The sequence below is a fragment of the Lampetra planeri genome, chromosome 44, assembly GCF_965212315.1.
Source record: "Lampetra planeri chromosome 44, kcLamPlan1.2.h2, whole genome shotgun sequence".
NCBI classification, from domain to species: Eukaryota; Metazoa; Chordata; class Hyperoartia; order Petromyzontiformes; family Petromyzontidae; genus Lampetra; species Lampetra planeri.
Genome location: NC_136150.1, coordinates 4,897,367 through 4,914,460, shown reverse-complemented (window position 1 = coordinate 4,914,460; position 17,094 = coordinate 4,897,367). Strand labels below are relative to the sequence as shown.

General features: G+C 54.9%; 1 protein-coding gene across 1 annotated transcript in view; it reads left to right on the top strand.

Annotated features, from left to right (window-relative positions):
- Positions 1-1,459: 1,459 nt before the first annotated feature.
- The window catches only part of LOC144732867 (hemicentin-1-like), a 29,838-nt gene continuing 14,203 nt past the window's right edge, over positions 1,460-17,094 (top strand). The window contains exon 1 of the mRNA XM_078614518.1: positions 1,460-3,338. Coding sequence (XP_078470644.1) covers positions 3,242-3,338 — 97 coding nt within the window. The 5' untranslated portion in view covers positions 1,460-3,241. The remainder of the gene's footprint in view (positions 3,339-17,094) is intronic.

Below are 17,094 nucleotides of genomic sequence, written 5' to 3'. Positions count from 1 at the left end.
TAGGGATTATTATTACTCATTAATATTATCGCATTAAAACAAATTCTAGTTTGTTTGGCTTTTATTTTGGTCCGAGTTGGTCCCATTTGAACATTCGCATGTTGGGAGTGAACTCAGGACGTGTTCATTGGGAATCGGTTCTCACGGAATTCGTTTATCGCGGTCAGCAGCAGCAGCGGCAGCGGCAGCAGCAGCAGCATCAGCAGCAGCAGCAACAGCAGCAGCAGTATCAGCAGCAGCAGCAGCAACAGCAGCAGTATCAGCAGCAGCAGCATCAGCAGCAGCATCAGCAGCAGCGGCAGCAGCGGCAGCAAAGCAACATCAGCAGCAACAGCAGCGGCAGCATCAGCAGCAAAAGCAGCAGCAGCATCAGCAGCAACAGCAACAGTAGCAACAGCAACAGCAGCAACAGCAGCAACAGCAGCATCAGCATCAGCAGCAACAGCAACAGCAGCAGCATCAGCAGCAACAGCAGCAGCAGCATCAGCAGCGGCAGCAGCATCAGCATCAGCAGCAGCGGCAGTTCTGCGCCCAATGAATTACCGCGGTTATCTCTGCGTTTTAAACGACTCTCATTTTGGCCCTGCAGTTCGTAACGCATGCCGAACTATCAACAACACCCACACAGGAATGTAATAATAGCAGCAGCAGCAGCAGCAACAACAACAACAGGCTGAAGGCGCAGCCCTGCAATTGCTCGCTCGCGCCACTGCCGACGGAAGGAGCCATCCACCAGGGGTCGCTCTTTCTGGAGAACCCCTTGGAGGCCCATCGAGATGACACGCGTCCTCTCTTCCACGCCGCCTCCTCGAGAGTCGAGCAAGGGTGGGGGAGCTACCCACGCTTTATCACATTTACATTCATTTACACTATGAGACATCTCCTTTACCAGTGGCAAAATATAGTAGTAGGTTTTTACCCTTTAAACTGGTACAAAAACTGACACCTTTATACAAGGCATCATGTTTGCAATAACCACAACACAAGCAGTCAAAATGCAAACAAAAAGAAACAACTCTGATGATGATAATAATATGCACTGTCCTTGAAGTTGATTGGTCCACACCCGAGACAGCTTTTCTTAGAGCCTAGTCTCACATGGTGTTGGACCAGATGACGCCAAAAGGCGTACAACTCAAAAACAGCGCACTATCAGAGTATTGTTTGCATTTTGACTGCTTGTGTTGTGGTTATTGCAAACATGATGCCTTGTATAAAGGTGTCAGTTTTTGTACCAGTTGAAAGGGTAAAAACCTACTACCACATTTACATTGTTGAGCGCACAGAGGCATGTGGGGGGGGGGGAGGGTGATTTAAGAAACTCGCTTTTGTGACAAGTGTCGTTAGCGAGGAGCACCGATCGGTGAAGGCCGGCACGGCACACGAGGGGGGGGGGGGGTGGCCAGCGTCACGCCCGGCCGCCTTTGTCTCCCGAGTGGCCATGTGTACACACCGCACCGGATACTCATTTGAGGCTGAGTCGACCTAGGCGATGCCCAGGACCGGTTCAGATAATCGTCACTGGCGGTGTTGGTGGCCGTGAGCGGGAATCGAACTCGGGCCGACGGGTTCGTAGCGCAGCGTAGCGCTAACCGCTGCACCACCGCTCCCCGATTATATATTGTGTGTGTGTGCGCACACGCGCTCGGATTGTGCCTCCAATCGCACGCGCGCTCTCCCACCCACCTCCGTGCAGCGTTCAGAGAGAGCCGAGAGCAGAGAGAGAGAGCGCGCAGGCTGAGAGCGTCGAGAGAAGACGAGAGACGGCACGAGAGAGAGAGAGAGACACGACACGCAGAGACAGAGACACGACAGAGACACGACAGACGAGACAGCACGAGAGAGAGAGAGAGAGACACGACACAGAGACGACAGGGTCAGGACGGAGAGACGTTGAGATCACGGGGGTAGGGGGGGGGGGTGACGAACGCAGGCGACAAGCGAGACGCGGATAGACCCTGCAGAGACGCGGTCGTAAACACGCGCAGGCGACACAGAGAGACGGGAGACAAAGACGCGGAGACGCAGTGACGCACACAGAGAGAGAGAGAGACACGGGCACACCGCAGGGACAAGGCGACAGAGACACAGAGACAGAGACACAGAGACACAGATACACAGAGACGCAGTGACGCACAGAGAGAGAGAGAGAGACACGGGCACACCGCAGGGACAAGGCGACACAGAGACACAGAGACGCAGTGACACAGAGACACAGATACACAGAGACACAGATACACAGATACACAGAGACACAGAGACGCACAGAGACACAGAGACGCAGTGACGCACACACAGAGAGAGAGACACGGGCAGACCGCGGGGACAAGGCGACGCAGAGACACAGAGACGCAGTGACACAGAGACACAGATACACAGAGACACAGATACACAGAGACACAGAGACGCAGTGACACAGAGACACAGATACACAGAGACACAGATACACAGAGACACAGAGACGGACCATTGAAGAGCCGCACACACAGACGGCGTTGACGTGCGTACACGCGTGGAGACGAGAAGATACGGGGTTAGACCCGTAGACTCACACAGCAGAGACCCATAGACTCACACAGCAGAGACGCATACACTCACAGACACCCACAGACTCACATAGAGACCCATAGAATCACATAGAGACCCATAGACTCACACACAGAGACCCATAGACTCACACACAGAGACCCATAGACTCACATAGAGACCCACAGACTCACACACAGACCCATAGACTCGCATAGAGACCCACAGACTCACACACAGACCCATAGACTCACATAGAGACCCATAGACTCACATAGAGACCCATAGACTCACACAGAGGCGCATAGACTCACACAGACCAATAGACTCACACAGAGGCGCATAGACTCACAGAGACCCATACACTCACACAGACCCATAGACCCACACAGTGACCCATAGACTCACACAGAGACCCATAGACTCACACAGACCCATAGACTCACATCGAGACCCATAGACTCACAGAGACCCATCGACTCACATAGAGACCCATCGACTCACATCGAGACCCATAGACTTACACAGAGACCCATCGACTCACATATAGACCTATAGACTCACACAGAGACCCATAGACTCACACAGAGACCCATCGACTCACATAGAGACCAATCGACTCACATAGAGAACCACAGACTCACACACAGACCCAGAGACAAGGGCACGCGGACCAGGGAAGCCATCCCAGATTGGTCTCCATCTCTGTTTAGAAATGGGATCAAATCCTCCTCCTCCTCGTCACTGCCGTCGCCGTCCTCACCCCGGGGTCTCCCTCGTCATCCTTGTCGTCGTCTGCGCGGCGTTTCTCGGTGAGTGCCGGGTGAGCGGTGTGGTGTGGTGAGGTGGTGTGGTGGTGTGGTGTGGTGGCGTGGTGTGGTGCGGTGTGGTGCGGTGTGGTGTGGTGGTGCGGTGTGGTGGAGTGGTTTGGTGCGGTGTGGTGTGGTGGCGTGGTGTGGTGCGGTGTGGTGTGGTGGTGCGGTGTGGTGGAGTGGTTTGGTGTGGTGCGGTGTGGTGGTGTGGTGCGGTGTGGTGTGGTGGTGCGGTGTGGTGGAGTGGTTTGGTGCGGTGTGGTGTGGTGTGGTGGCGTGGTGTGGTGCGGTGTGGTGGTGCGGTGTGGTGGAGTGGTTTGGTGTGGTGCGGTGTGGTGGTGTGGTGCGGTGTGGTGGTGCGGTGTGGTGGAGTGGTTTGGTGCGGTGTGGTGTGGTGCGGTGTGGTGTGGTTTGGTGTGGTGCGGTGTGGTGGTGCGGTGTGGTGCGGTGTGGTGTGGTGCGGTGTGGTGGTGCGGTGTGGTGGAGTGGTTTGGTGCGGTGTGGTGTGGTGTGGTGCGGTGTGGTGGTGCGGTGTGGTGGAGTGGTTTGGTGTGGTGTGGTGTGGTGCGGTGTGGTGTGGTTTGGTGTGGTGCGGTGTGGTGGTGCGGTGTGGTGGAGTGGTTTGGTGCGGTGTGGTGTGGTTTGGTGTGGTGGGGTGTGGTGTGGTGTGGTGGTGTGGTGGTGTGGTGCAGTGTGGGGCAGTGCGATGTGGTGTGGTTCGGTGTGGTGTGGTGCGGGTGGTGCGGAGTGGTGGTGTGGTGGTGTGGTGGTGTGGGGTGGTGTGGTGCAGTGTGGTGTGGTGCGGTGTGGTGCGGTGTGGTGCGGAGTGGTGGTGTGGTGGTGTGGTGCAGTGTGGTGCGGTGCGATGTGGGCGGTGTGGTGCGGTGTGGTGCGGTGTGGTGGTGTGGTGGTGTGGTGGTGTGGGGTGGTGTGGTGCAGTGTGGCGGTGTGGGGTGGTGTGGTGCGGTGTGGTGCGGTGTGGTGTGGTTGGGTGGGGTGGTGTGGGGTGGTGTGGTTCGGTGTGGTGGTGTGCTTCGGTGTGGTGTGGTGAGGTTTGGTGGTGTGGTGTGGTGCGGTGTGGTTTGGTTCAGTGTGGTAGTGCGGTGTGGTGGTGTAGTGGTGGTGTGGTATAGTGTGGTGTGGTGGTGTGGTGTGGTGCGGTGTGGTTTGGTTCAGTGTGGTGGTGCGGTGTGGAGTGGTGCGGTGTGGTATGGTGGTGTGGTGTGGTGGTGTGGTGTGATGTGATGTGGTGGTGTGGTGTATAGTGTGGTGGTGTGGTGTATAGTGTGGTGTGGTGTATAGTGTGGTGGTGTGGTGTATAGTGTGGTGTGGTGTATAGTGTGGTGTATAGTGTGGTGTATAGTGTGGTGTATAGTGTGGTGTATAGTGGTGGTGTATAGTGGTGGTGTATAGTGTGGTGTATAGTGTGGTGTATAGTGGTGGTGTATAGTGTGGTGTATAGTGTGGTGTATAGTGGTGGTGTATAGTGTGGTGTATAGTGTGGTGTATAGTGGTGGTGTATAGTGTGGTGTATAGTGTGGTGTATAGTGGTGGTGTATAGTGTGGTGTATAGTATGGTGTATAGTGGTGGTGTATAGTGTGGTGTATAGTGTGGTGTATAGTGGTGGTGTATAGTGTGGTGTATAGTGTGGTGTATAGTGGTGGTGGTGGTGGTGGTGTGGTGGTGGTGGTGGTGGTGGTGGTGTGGTGGTGGTGGTGGTGTGGTGGTGGTGGTGGTGTGGTGGTGTGGTGGTGGTGGTGGTGGTGGTGTGGTGGTGGTGGTGGTGTGGTGGTGGTGGTGGTGGTGGTGTGGTGGTGGTGGTGGTGGTGGTGGTGTGGTGGTGGTGGTGGTGGTGGTGTGGTGGTGGTGGTGGTGTGGTGGTGGTGGTGGTGGTGTCAGCGGTGAGCTCGCGCTGCGACCCGAGTTGGATTCCCGCCCACGGCCGACAGCGCAGCGACGATTATCTGAAGCGGGTCCTGGGCCTCCCCTAGGTCGACTCAGCCTCAAATGAGTACCTTGTGCGGTGTGTAAACATCGCCACGGGGGAGACAAAGGCGGCCGGGCGTGGTGCTGGCCACCCACCCCCTCGTGTGCTACCGTGCCGGCCTTCATAGGTGCTGCTCGCTAACAGCACTTGCCCCTACAGTCTGTTTAGGCTACACGGAGGATGTTTGTCCTTGGAGTGAGTGTGGTGATTAGGCGCGAGTGGGGTGAGTGCGGTGAGCGGGGTGAGAGTGATGAGTGGGGTGAGTGAGGTGAGTGGGGTGAGTGGGGTGAGTGGTTGTGAGTGGGGTGAGCGGGGTGAGTGCGGTGAGCGGGGTGAGCGGGGTGAGTGCGGTGAGTGCGGTGAGTGCGGTGAGTGGGGTGAGTGGGGTGAGTGCGGTGAGTGCGGTGAGCGGGGTGAGCGGGGTGAGTGGGGTGAGTGGGGTGAGCGGGGTGAGCAGGGTGAGTGGGGTGAGTGCGGTGAGCGGGGGGAGTGGGGTGAGTGGGGTGAGTGGGGTGAGCGGGGTGAGCAGGGTGAGCAGGGTGAGTGGGGTGAGTGCGGTGAGCGGGGTGAGCGGGGTGAGTGCGGTGAGTGGGGTGAGTGCGGTGAGTGGGGTGAGTGGGGTGAGTGGGGTGAGTGAGGTGAGTGGGGTGAGTGGGGTGGGTGGGGTGAGTGCGGTGAGCGGGGTGAGAGTGGTGAGTGGGGTGAGTGAGGTGAGTGGGGTGAGTGGGGTGAGTGGTTGTGAGTGGGGTGAGCGGGGTGAGTGCGGTGAGCGGGGTGAGCGGGGTGAGTGCGGTGAGTGGGGTGCGGTGAGTGGGGTGAGTGGGGTGAGTGCGGTGAGTGGGGTGAGTGGGGTGGGTGGGGTGAGTGGGGTGGGTGGGGTGGGTGGGGTGAGTGAGGTGAGTGAGGTGAGTGGGGTGAGTGGGGTGGGTGGGGTGGGTGGGGTGAATGAGGTGAGTGGGGTGAGTGGGGTGAGTGGGGTGGGTGGGGTGAGTGAGGTGAGTGGGGTGGGTGGGGTGAGTGGGGTGGGTGGGGTGAGTGGGGTGAGTGAGGTGAGTGAGGTGAGTGGGGTGGGTGGGGTGAGTGGGGTGAGTGAGGTGAGTGGGGTGAGTGAGGTGAGTGGGGTGAGTGAGGTGAGTGGGGTGAGTGGGGTGAGTGGGGTGGGTGGGGTGAGTGAGGTGAGTGGGGTGGGTGGGGTGAGTGGGGTGAGTGAGGTGAGTGAGGTGAGTGGGGTGGGTGGGGTGGGTGGGGTGAGTGGGGTGAGTGAGGTGAGTGAGGTGAGTGGGGTGAGTGGGGTGGGTGGGGTGAGTGGGGTGAGTGAGGTGAGTGGGGTGAGTGAGGTGAGTAGGGTGAGTGAGGTGAGTGGGGTGGGTGGGGTGACTGGGGTGAGTGAGGTGAGTGAGGTGAGTGGGGTGAGTGGGGTGGGTGGGGTGAGTGGGGTGAGTGAGGTGAGTGGGGTGAGTGAGGTGAGTGGGGTGAGTGAGGTGAGTGGGGTGGGTGGGGTGAGTGGGGTGGGTGGGGTGAGTGGGGTGAGTGGGGTGGGTGGGGTGAGTGGGGTGAGTGAGGTGAGTGGGGTGGGTGGGGTGAGTGAGGTGAGTGGGGTGAGTGGGGTGAGTGGGGTGGGTGGGGTGAGTGGGGTGAGTGAGGTGAGTGGGGTGAGTGGGGTGAGTGAGGTGAGTGGGGTGAGTGGGGTGGGTGGGGTGAGTGGGGTGAGTGAGGTGAGTGGGGTGAGTGAGGTGAGTGGGGTGAGTGGGGTGGGTGGGGTGAGTGGGGTGAGTGGGGTGAGTGGGGTGAGTGAGGTGAGTGGGGTGAGTGGGGTGAGTGGGGTGAGCGGGGTGGGTGGGGTGAGTGGGGTGAGTGAGGTGAGTGGGGTGGGTGGGGTGAGTGGGGTGAGTGGGGTGGGTGGGGTGAGTGGGGTGAGTGGGGTGAGTGGGGTGGGTGGGGTGAGTGAGGTAAGTGGGGTGAGTGAGGTGAGTGGGGTGAGTTGGGTGAGTGGGGTGAGTGGGGTGAGTGGGGTGAGTTGGGTGAGTGGAGTGAGTGAGGTGAGTGGGGTGAGTGAGGTGAGTGGGGTGAGTGGGGTGAGTGGGGTGGGTGGGGTGAGTGAGGTGGGTGAGGTGAGTGGGGTGAGTGAGGTGAGTGAGGTGAGTGGGGTGAGTGGGGTGAGTTGGGTGAGTGAGGTGAGTGGGGTGAGTGGGGTGAGTTGGGTGAGTGGGGTGAGTGGGGTGAGTGAGCTGAGTGGGGTGAGTGAGGTGAGTGGGGTGAGTGGGGTGAGTGGGGTGGGTGGGGTGAGTTGGGTGAGTGGGGTGAGTGGGGTGAGTGAGGTGAGTGAGGTGAGTGGGGTGAGTTGGGTGAGTGGGGTGAGTGGGGTGAGTGAGGTGAGTGGGGTGAGTGAGGTGAGTGGGGTGAGTGAGGTGAGTGAGGTGAGTGGGGTGAGTTGGGTGAGTGGGGTGAGTGGGGTGAGTGAGGTGAGTGGGGTGAGTGAGGTGAGTGGGGTGAGTGGGGTGGGTGGGGTGAGTGGGGTGAGTGAGGTGAGTGGGGTGAGTGGGGTGAGTGAGGTGAGTGGGGTGAGTGAGGTGAGTGGGGTGAGTGGGGTGAGTGGGGTGGGTGGGGTGAGTGGGGTGAGTGAGGTGAGTGGGGTGAGTGAGGTGAGTGGGGTGAGTGAGGTGAGTGGGGTGAGTTGGGTGAGTGGGGTGAGTGGGGTGAGTTGGGTGAGTGGAGTGAGTGAGGTGAGTGGGGTGAGTGAGGTGAGTGGGGTGAGTGGGGTGAGTGAGGTGAGTGGGGTGAGTGAGGTGAGTGGGGTGAGTGGGGTGGGTGGGGTGAGTTGGGTGAGTGGGGTGAGTGGGGTGAGTGGGGTGGGGTGGGGTGAGTTGGGTGAGTGGGATGGGTGGGGTGAGTTGGGTGAGTGAGGTGAGTGGGGTGAGTTGGGTGAGTGGAGTGGGGTGGGGTGAGTTGGGTGAGTGGAGTGAGTGGGGTGAGTGGGGTGAGTTGGGTGAGTGGGGTGAGTTGGGTGAGTGGGGTGAGTGGGGTGAGTGGGGTGAGTTGGGTGAGTGGAGTGGGGTGGGGTGAGTTGGGTGAGTGGAGTGAGTGGGGTGAGTGGGGTGAGTTGGGTGAGTGGGGTGAGTGGGGTGAGTTGGGTGAGTTGGGTGAGCGAGGTGAGCGGGGTGAGTGGGGTGAGTGGGGTGAGTGAGGTGAGTGAGGTCAGTGCGGTGAGCGGGGTGAGCGGGGTGAGTGCGGTGTGCAGTGGCTGTGGGTTTCCCTTAGTAAACACGCCACGCTTGCACGTCTGCGTCACACAAACAAACGCATTCCCGTGTCGCCTGTGACAGACGCGCGCAGCACGCTACCGATGGTCGTGAGCCCGGACCCGCTTTGTCTCGCCGGTGTTGATGTTTTACGCACCGCGCAAGGGGTTCTGCTCATTTAAGGCTGAGTCGATCTGGCGAGAGGCCCAGGACCGCTTCAGATAATCGTCACAGACTCCCACAGATACCCGCGTCGCCGCTGCACCGCCGCATCTGCGTCAGACGCAAAGACAAAGGCCCCCCGTATAGCCCAAACAGACCCTTTGGGTCAAGTGCTGTAAGCGAGCATCTATGAAGGTCGGCACTGCACACGAGGGGGGGGGGGGGGGTGACCAGCACCACGCCCGGCCGCCTTCGTCTCGCTCGAGGCGATGTGTACACATCGCAGCAGGTATTAATTTGAGGCTGAGTCTACCTAGGGGAGGCCCAGATAATCGTCACTGGTGTTGGCCGTAAATCGAACCCGGGTGGCCGCTGCACCACCGCTCCTCCACATCTGCGTCACACGCACAGACAAAGATCCCCCGAATAGCATCATCATAACACCATCATCATCACATCGTCTTCATCATCACATCATCCACATCATCATCACGCCATCATCACATCATCATCACCCCATCCACAGCATCGTCTTCATCATCTGCATCATCATATGGTCATCACATCGTCATCATCATTGCACCAACCACATCATCATATTACCATCCACATTATCATAACACCATCTACATCATCGTCTTCATCATCACATCATCCACATCATCATCATCACATCGTCATCATCACATCATCTCCATCATCGTCTTCATCATCTGCATCATCATATGATTATCACATCGCCATCATCATCACATCATCATCAGCATTGCACCAACAACATCATTATCACATCATCATAATACCATCCACATTATCATCACACCATCCACATCATATTCATCTGCATCACCATCATCATCACATCGCCATCACATCACCGCATCATCATTTTTTTCATCACATCATGAGCACATCGCCATTAACATGATCACATCGTCATTACAACACCATCTTCATTTCCAACAGCATTATCCTCGTTGCACCGTCACCGTAAGATGCAGTGACAACACGAGGAGGTATTAATTCATGCGCACATACACCGTGGTACATACACGATGCGTGGCACATACACGATGCGTGGAATATACACCGTGGCACATACACGATGCGTGGCACATACACCGTGGCACATACACGATGCGTGGAACGTACACCGTGGCACATACACGATGCGTGGCACATACACCGTGGAGATGTTAACTACCTCACCTGGTATACAGGAGGTCGTGGGTTCATCGTGGGTTCAATCCCGACCCTGACGCCTGCTGCTGTATATTTGGAGTTTGCGTCTTTCTCTCATCATCATCACGGTGGCTAGGAGATGTTAACAACCTCGCCTGGTATACAGGAGGTCGTGGGTTCGATCCCGACCCTGGCAATGCTTGCTGTACATTTGTAGTCTGCGTGTCTCTCTCTCTCTCATCATCATCATCATGGTTTCTAGGAGATGTTAACTACCCTCTCCTGGTATACAGGAGGTCGTGGGTTCGACCCCGACCCTGACGCCTGCTGCTGTATATCTGGAGCCTGCGTCTCTCTCTCTCGCTCTCTCCCGGTGGTCGCGTGTATTTTTCTCAGGGTTCTTCCGCTTTTCCCCCACCACGTTTACAAACGTGGCTGCCGATAGAAATTTCCACGTGATAAGCCACGTGGTTGAGCTTTCATTTTTGATAGCCGGCTTGCTTCCGAAAAATATCTCTACGGCTCAATAATCCTGACCTGGTAAAATACAAAAATAGTTTCATCTTCTTGGTTCTTTCGCTAAAGTCACGTAGAAGGGAAGTAATGAAATAATAAAAATAAAACATAATAAAATAATCAGGTGAAGAATTCTTCACCTGAGGACGGCTGCTTGCGTTGTGGCCGAAACGTCGTGAGAATTATTTTATTATGTTTTATTTTCATTATTTTATTATTTCCCTTCTACGTGACTTTACCGAAAGAACCAAGAAGATGAATCCCTGCAGTCACGAAAGCTTTAAATCGAAATTTAAAATAAAAATGTATTATGGTTAATTTTCATTATTTTATTATTTCCCTTCTACGTGACTTTACCGAAAGAACCAAGAAGATGAATCCCTGCAGTCACGAAAGAAGCTTTAAATCGAAAAAAAAAAATAGTTTCGTTTTGAGTGCACTCCTCCATTACATACAGTGCATTTATTTTTTCATTCTTAGGCCACGCAGAGTTCAGAATCAAAATGTTTCTTCAGACTACAGGAGGAAATCCGATCAGCTATATGAATCTCTTTTTTTTTTTTCAGATGTCTAGTCAGGCCGGGTTGGCAAGTTACAACAGCAAAGAACACAAAAAACCCCGATAGGAGTGAAAAGTAAATTTCGATTTAAAGCTTTCGTGACTGCAGGGATTCATCTTCTTGGTTCTTTCGGTAAAGTCACGTAGAAGGGAGATAATAAAATAATAAAAATAAAACGTAATAAAATATTGTATTATTTTTGTATTATTGTATTATTTTGTTATGTTTTATTTTATTATTTTATTATCTCCCTTCTACGTGACTTTACCGAAAGAACCAAGAAGAAGAGTGAAAAGTATACGAGAGGTAGGCATGTCACGAGAATTAGATAAATATAAAATATGTAAGTTCCAAACATTTCACAAATGCGTAAATTCCCGCCGATGTTCTGAACACTGAAGTGGAATCTTGGGGTAAGGCAGCAAAAAAAACGACTCCGAAAACAGTCCCAGACCACACCAAGATCACAACAGCAGCACACAGTCAGTATAGTCCCCCGATAAAATTGCACATTAAAATTGAACTTTCAATACACGAGTGAGGATAACAAGTCACATTTTTTGTGCTATTGCAGTTGTATCCTGCACCAAATCTTCCCCTCCGAGATATTTATTGCCGATGAGAAATGTGCTGACTTATCAGCGTCAAGTATGCACTGAAAACGCAGTAGCAGCAGCAGCAGCAGCGTCATCGCCGCATCTCTCGGATTCCCACGCAGTGATGTTGAATGCATGAGCGTGAACACGGCAAAGTCCTCAACGCAGAGCGGAGGGTGTTGGTTCTGGACTTGAACAGGGCCCTTGGGAGTTGACAGGACACATGCCTGGAGCAGAGGTCGCAAACGGGTTTTGATTCCTTACCCGTACCCGTACCCAGCCGCACCAGGGTCGCAAACGGGTACCCTTACCCGTACCCGGCGGTACCCAGCCGTACCCGTACCCTACACCCGTACCCGGCCGGGTACGGTACGGGTATCGGGTACCCGATTGCGACCTCTGGGATGAAGCCATGTTGCAGGCGTGGGTGGGTTGATTCTAGGAACTTGAATTGTGAGAAGAGACAAGACGTTGGGAAATGAGTGACAAACGGTGACTCACCAGTGACTCACGGCCTACCCGTACCCGTCCGCACCAGGGTCGCAAACGGGTACCCGTACCCGGCCGGTACGGGTAGCCGGGTATCGGGTAGGGTACGGGTATCGGGTACCCGGTTGCGACCTCTGGCCTGGAGTGGAGGCGGGGTGGGGTGGGGGGGCGGTGAGAGGGGAGAGAGGTCTAAACTAGGGGTCAGCAAACAGAAGATCAAGAAGAGTCATCTCCATGTATATAAAAGGCAAACTGGAAATTTTCCATGTGGGTACTTTCCAGGCTGTACACAATGCAACAATTGTAAAAATACACTAATGCATAGATTTTTTGCACAGAAAGTGAGCTGTGACGTCACATCTGTCACGTGACCCGCGCACGTGGAAGCGTGACGCATTGTAGTGTAGCAGGTAGCGCGCTGCGCTACGAACCCGGCGACCCGAGTTCGATTCCCGTTCACGGCCACCACCGGTGACGATTATTTCAACCGGTCCTGGGCCTCCCCTAGGTCGACTCAGCCTCAAACGAGTAACTGGTGTGGTGTGTGAACATCGCCACTGGGGAGATAAAGGCGGCTGGGTGTGGTGCTGGCCACCCACCCCCTCGTGTGCCGTGCCGGCCTTCATAGGTGCTACTCGCTAACAGCACTTGCCCCAACAGTCTGTTAAGGCTATACAGTGGATCTTTGTCTTTATTGGTGGTGGTGATGGTGTTGGTGGTGGCGAAGCCGGGTAGTACAGCTAGTTTTTAATATTTGGGTCTTTGGTAAAGTCACATAGATAGGTTCAAAGAAAATAACAAAAAAATAACAACAACAACAAAAACCTCTCGATGTTCCAAGAGCCGCAATGCACTGTGGTGGTGGTGGTGTTGGTGAATACGAGACGGGGTGGTGCCTTTAAGAATCACGACTCGATGCCCCGTTCCTCCCGGGAGCCACGGCATGCCGCCTCGCCAGCCTCGGGCTCGCCGACCCGTGGTCTCGACTACGGGGCCCCACACAGGAGGGGGTGGACCTCGCCGAGTCAACGTTGGCCACGTCTGTGCCAAAGGTCAAAAGATGCCCCCCGTTGTCGGAGGCAAGTGCCGCGAACGCGACAGCGATGAAGTCTGGCACGGCACGTGGTCACCAACAAGGCGCCCGACTCCAAAGTGCCGGGTTTTGTTGACGCACCGCACCAGGAACTCAGTTGAGGCTCAGATAATCGTCACCGGTCTTGGTGGCCGTGAGCGCGAAACGAACTTGGGTCGTTGGGTTCGATACGGATGCGCGCAGCGGCTGCACAAACAAAGATCCCCCGTATAGCCTAATAAGACTCTTGGGGCAAGGGCTGTTAGCTAGCTACTGTGAAGGCCGGCACTGCACACGAGGGGGTGGGTGGCCAGCACCACGCCCGGCCGCCTTTGTCTCCACAGTGGCGATGTTTACACACCGCACCAGGTACTCATTTGAGGCTGAGTCGACCTAGGGGAGGCACAGGACCGGTTCAGATAATCGTCACTGGGTGTTGGCCGTGAGCGAGAATCGAACCCGGGTCGCCAGGTTCGTAGCGCAGCGTAGCGCTAACCACTGCACCACCGCTCCCCCCCACACACACACGTGCGCTGACGTCACATAATCGGCATCAACACCACCACCATCATCATCTTCATACCATTAGCATGCGGAGCGCCCAAGGGCCGACCACGTCAAGTGCACAACTAAATCACTGTACGCAGACTCGCTCGGTGGTGCAACTCGTCTCGTCCAAGCGCCCTGGTGACGCCACCGCCACTTTCGTTAATAGAAATGCAAATGTCAAACGCGAATTGCATCCCCGGATCGCAAATGCGCAATGCATGAAAAGCAGGAAACAAAAAATAAAACCAGCGGGCAACCGACCGAACCAAAGAGGCAAGGCTCAGTTTGAAGAGATGGGGTTTTTCAAAACAGACTGAAATATATCTCCATAATACAGGGGGGGGGGGGGGGGTTCAGTCAGATCGCAATCTAAGGGGGCTCAGAGAGGAGGAGATGTAGATCACTAAGTCAACGTTGTCTCGGGGAATGTCTGTACCAAAGGCAGCAAACGATCCCCCGTGTAGCCTTACAAGACTGTCGGAGCAAATGCTATCTACTCTTAGTTCTTTCGGTGAAGTCACGTAGGTAAAAAATGAAATTAAAATTAATTAATTTTTTAAATTATTTTTAATTTCATTTTTTTACCTACGTGACTTTACCGAAAGAAATGAAAATTAATAAAAAATTTTAATTATTTTTAATTTCATTTTTTTACCTACGTGACTTTACCGAAAGAAATGAAAATTAAAATTATTTATTTTATTTTATTTTTTTATTTCATTTTTTTACTTACGTGACTTTACCGAAAGAAATTAAAATTAAAATTAATTACATTTTTTTATTATTTTTTATTTAATTTTTTTACCTACGTGACTTTACTGAAAGCTTCAAATCTGGAGCAAGTGCTGCTCGCGTGCAGCTATGAAGTCTGGCACGTAACGTGGGCAACAACGCGCGCAGAGGCGATCTAACCCATCAAAAGAACCTGTGTTTACACCATTGGAACCTCCTTTGCCAGTAGCAAAATGTAATCATTGTTTTTTTACCCTTTTATCTGGCAAACAAAACTGACACCTTTTTTTACAAGGAGTCATGTTTGCATTGACCACAATACCTGCAGTCGGAATGCAAACCAAAAACACAACTCTGATAATGTGCACTGTCCTTGAAGTTGATTGGTCCACACCCGAGACAGCTTTCCTTAGAGCCTAGTCTCACATGGTGTTGGACCAGATGACGCCTTTTGTTGCCAGATAAAAGGGTAAAAACCCAATGATCATAACCTGTGTTATGGATGATATTGGTCACGAAAGCCGACGTGTTAAACTAACGACTGCTGCCTGATTTCAAGTGGCGAGGCGTTCCATAGCTCATGCACGCCACGCTAACAGAAGCGCCGATCACCAAAAGAGCGAGAACCCCACCTAGGCCTGGGAGTGCTGAGCAGTGGGAGATCTGGCGATCTTAAGGACCCTGATGGAATATAAACATGGATTTAGTTCCTGCAATTAGTGTGGGGGCGGGGAGTGGGATGAGCACTTTTAAAGCCGAGTTAAAACAATGGTGGAGTTTTTTACCCTTCTATCTGGCAACAAAACTGACACCTTTTTTATGTAGTGGTGGTATTGACGTGCGCCGACTGTGACAGTGATGGATCACGGGGCGGCGCGGGGTGCGGGGTTGGGCACGCGTTGTGGGCGTGGTGTGGACGCGCGCGCCGGGAGTGACAGATGACGGGGCGGCGCGGCGTGAGTGGTGAGGCACGATGAGATGTGGGAAAAGAGGATCGTAGCCAGCGCCCGGCGATTGGTCGAATAAGTGGGTGCTCGCAGCGACGTCCGCAGGTGGGGTATAAAGGGGGACGCGCGAGAGCACTCGGGGAGAGTTACCCAGTTGAAGACCCGAAGACGGAGCTGAAGACTTAGTCGCCGAGTAGCTAAGTGGATGTTGGTCATCCGAGTAGCTCAGTGGCGTTAGTCGCCGAGTAGCTAAGTGGATGTTGGTCATCCGAGTAGCTCAGTGGCGTTAGTCGCCGAGTAGCTAAGTGGATGTTGGTCATCCGAGTAGCTCAGTGGGCGTTAGTCGCCAAGTAGCTAAGTGGGTGGTTGTCACCCGAGTACTAAGTGGATGTTGGTCATCCGAGTAGCTCAGTGGCGTTAGTCGCCGAGTAGCTAAGTGGATGTTGGTCATCCGAGTAGCTCAGTGGGCGTTAGTCGCCAAGTAGCTAAGTGGGTGTTTGTCACCCGAGTACTAAGTGGATGTTGGTCATCCGAGTAGCTCAGTGGGCGTTAGTCGCCAAGTAGCTAAGTGGGTGTTTGTCACCCGAGATACAAAGTAGGTGTTAGTCACCTGTAAACGAGTTTGATAAAATAAAGAGTGTGTTACCCGTGAAGTCGTCTCCCGCCGAGTTACTACATTACAACTGGCGTCAGAAGTAAACCTGTCTTCAAGAAGTATGGACACAAGGAAGACTACCCGTACCCACGAGCGAGGTCGGGATGACGACGGCGTACCGGGGACACCGACCTCGGGAGTAGAGGACGAGGAGTTGCCGCCGATGCAGCACTTCGCGGTGATGGCCGACGCTCCGCTTGCCTCCGACACCAGCCTCCAGGACGCGCACTCCCGGTTGGCGGAGTTGCTGCTCGCCGCCGCTGCAATCTTGGCCGAGATCTCCGTTCCAGCGGGCGAGAAAACGGCTGCGGGGTTGGAGGAAGGAGCGAGGCTGGCGGGATCCCGCCAAAAGGCGCTTCGCGCCAAAAGTCTGGAAGTTCCCGCCGTTTTTGAGGGGCCGCCATTGATTGGCGGGAAACACGGACGCCACGTGGCCGGACACCTCCGCGCAGCGCAGCCCACGTCATCAGCGCGCGCCGGAGCTCTCCATTTTGCGCCTGACAACCGAGCCGACATTTTAGACAACTACAGCGGAGCGCGGGAAAATCTCTCCGACGTCGACGACGATCGGGTCCTCCAGCAAAGATTGCCCGCGCTGTCGGCGTTCAAGGCGGATGGGGGCGACTGGGGAGCCTTCCAACGAAGGTTCCTCGCTCATCAGGAGATGTCGGGGTGGTCCGACACCACTGCCCTGCGAGCGTTGCCAGCGATGCTTGACGACGACGCGCTTGCAGCCTTCACATCTGCTGCAAGGTCGTCCCGCTCTACGCTCCAGGCCGCACTACACCTGATGGCGAAGGTGTTCGGGCCGCCCTCCACGTGTCGCCACCAGTTCTACGATCGGCGGAAGGTGGCTGGAGAAACGACGCTCGCCTACCGCACGGCACTACTCGCCTTGGCGGACGCAGCTTTTCCCCGCATGGATAAGGAGGGGAAGGACGCCATGGCGACGGAGCAGCTGCTGGTGTTGGCCCACGAGTTGGGGGTCCCCATCAATGTGGCGGACGAGATGGATATCTGCTCCCTGGCGATCGCCACGAGCATTCACGCGTACGAGGTCCTCAAACGC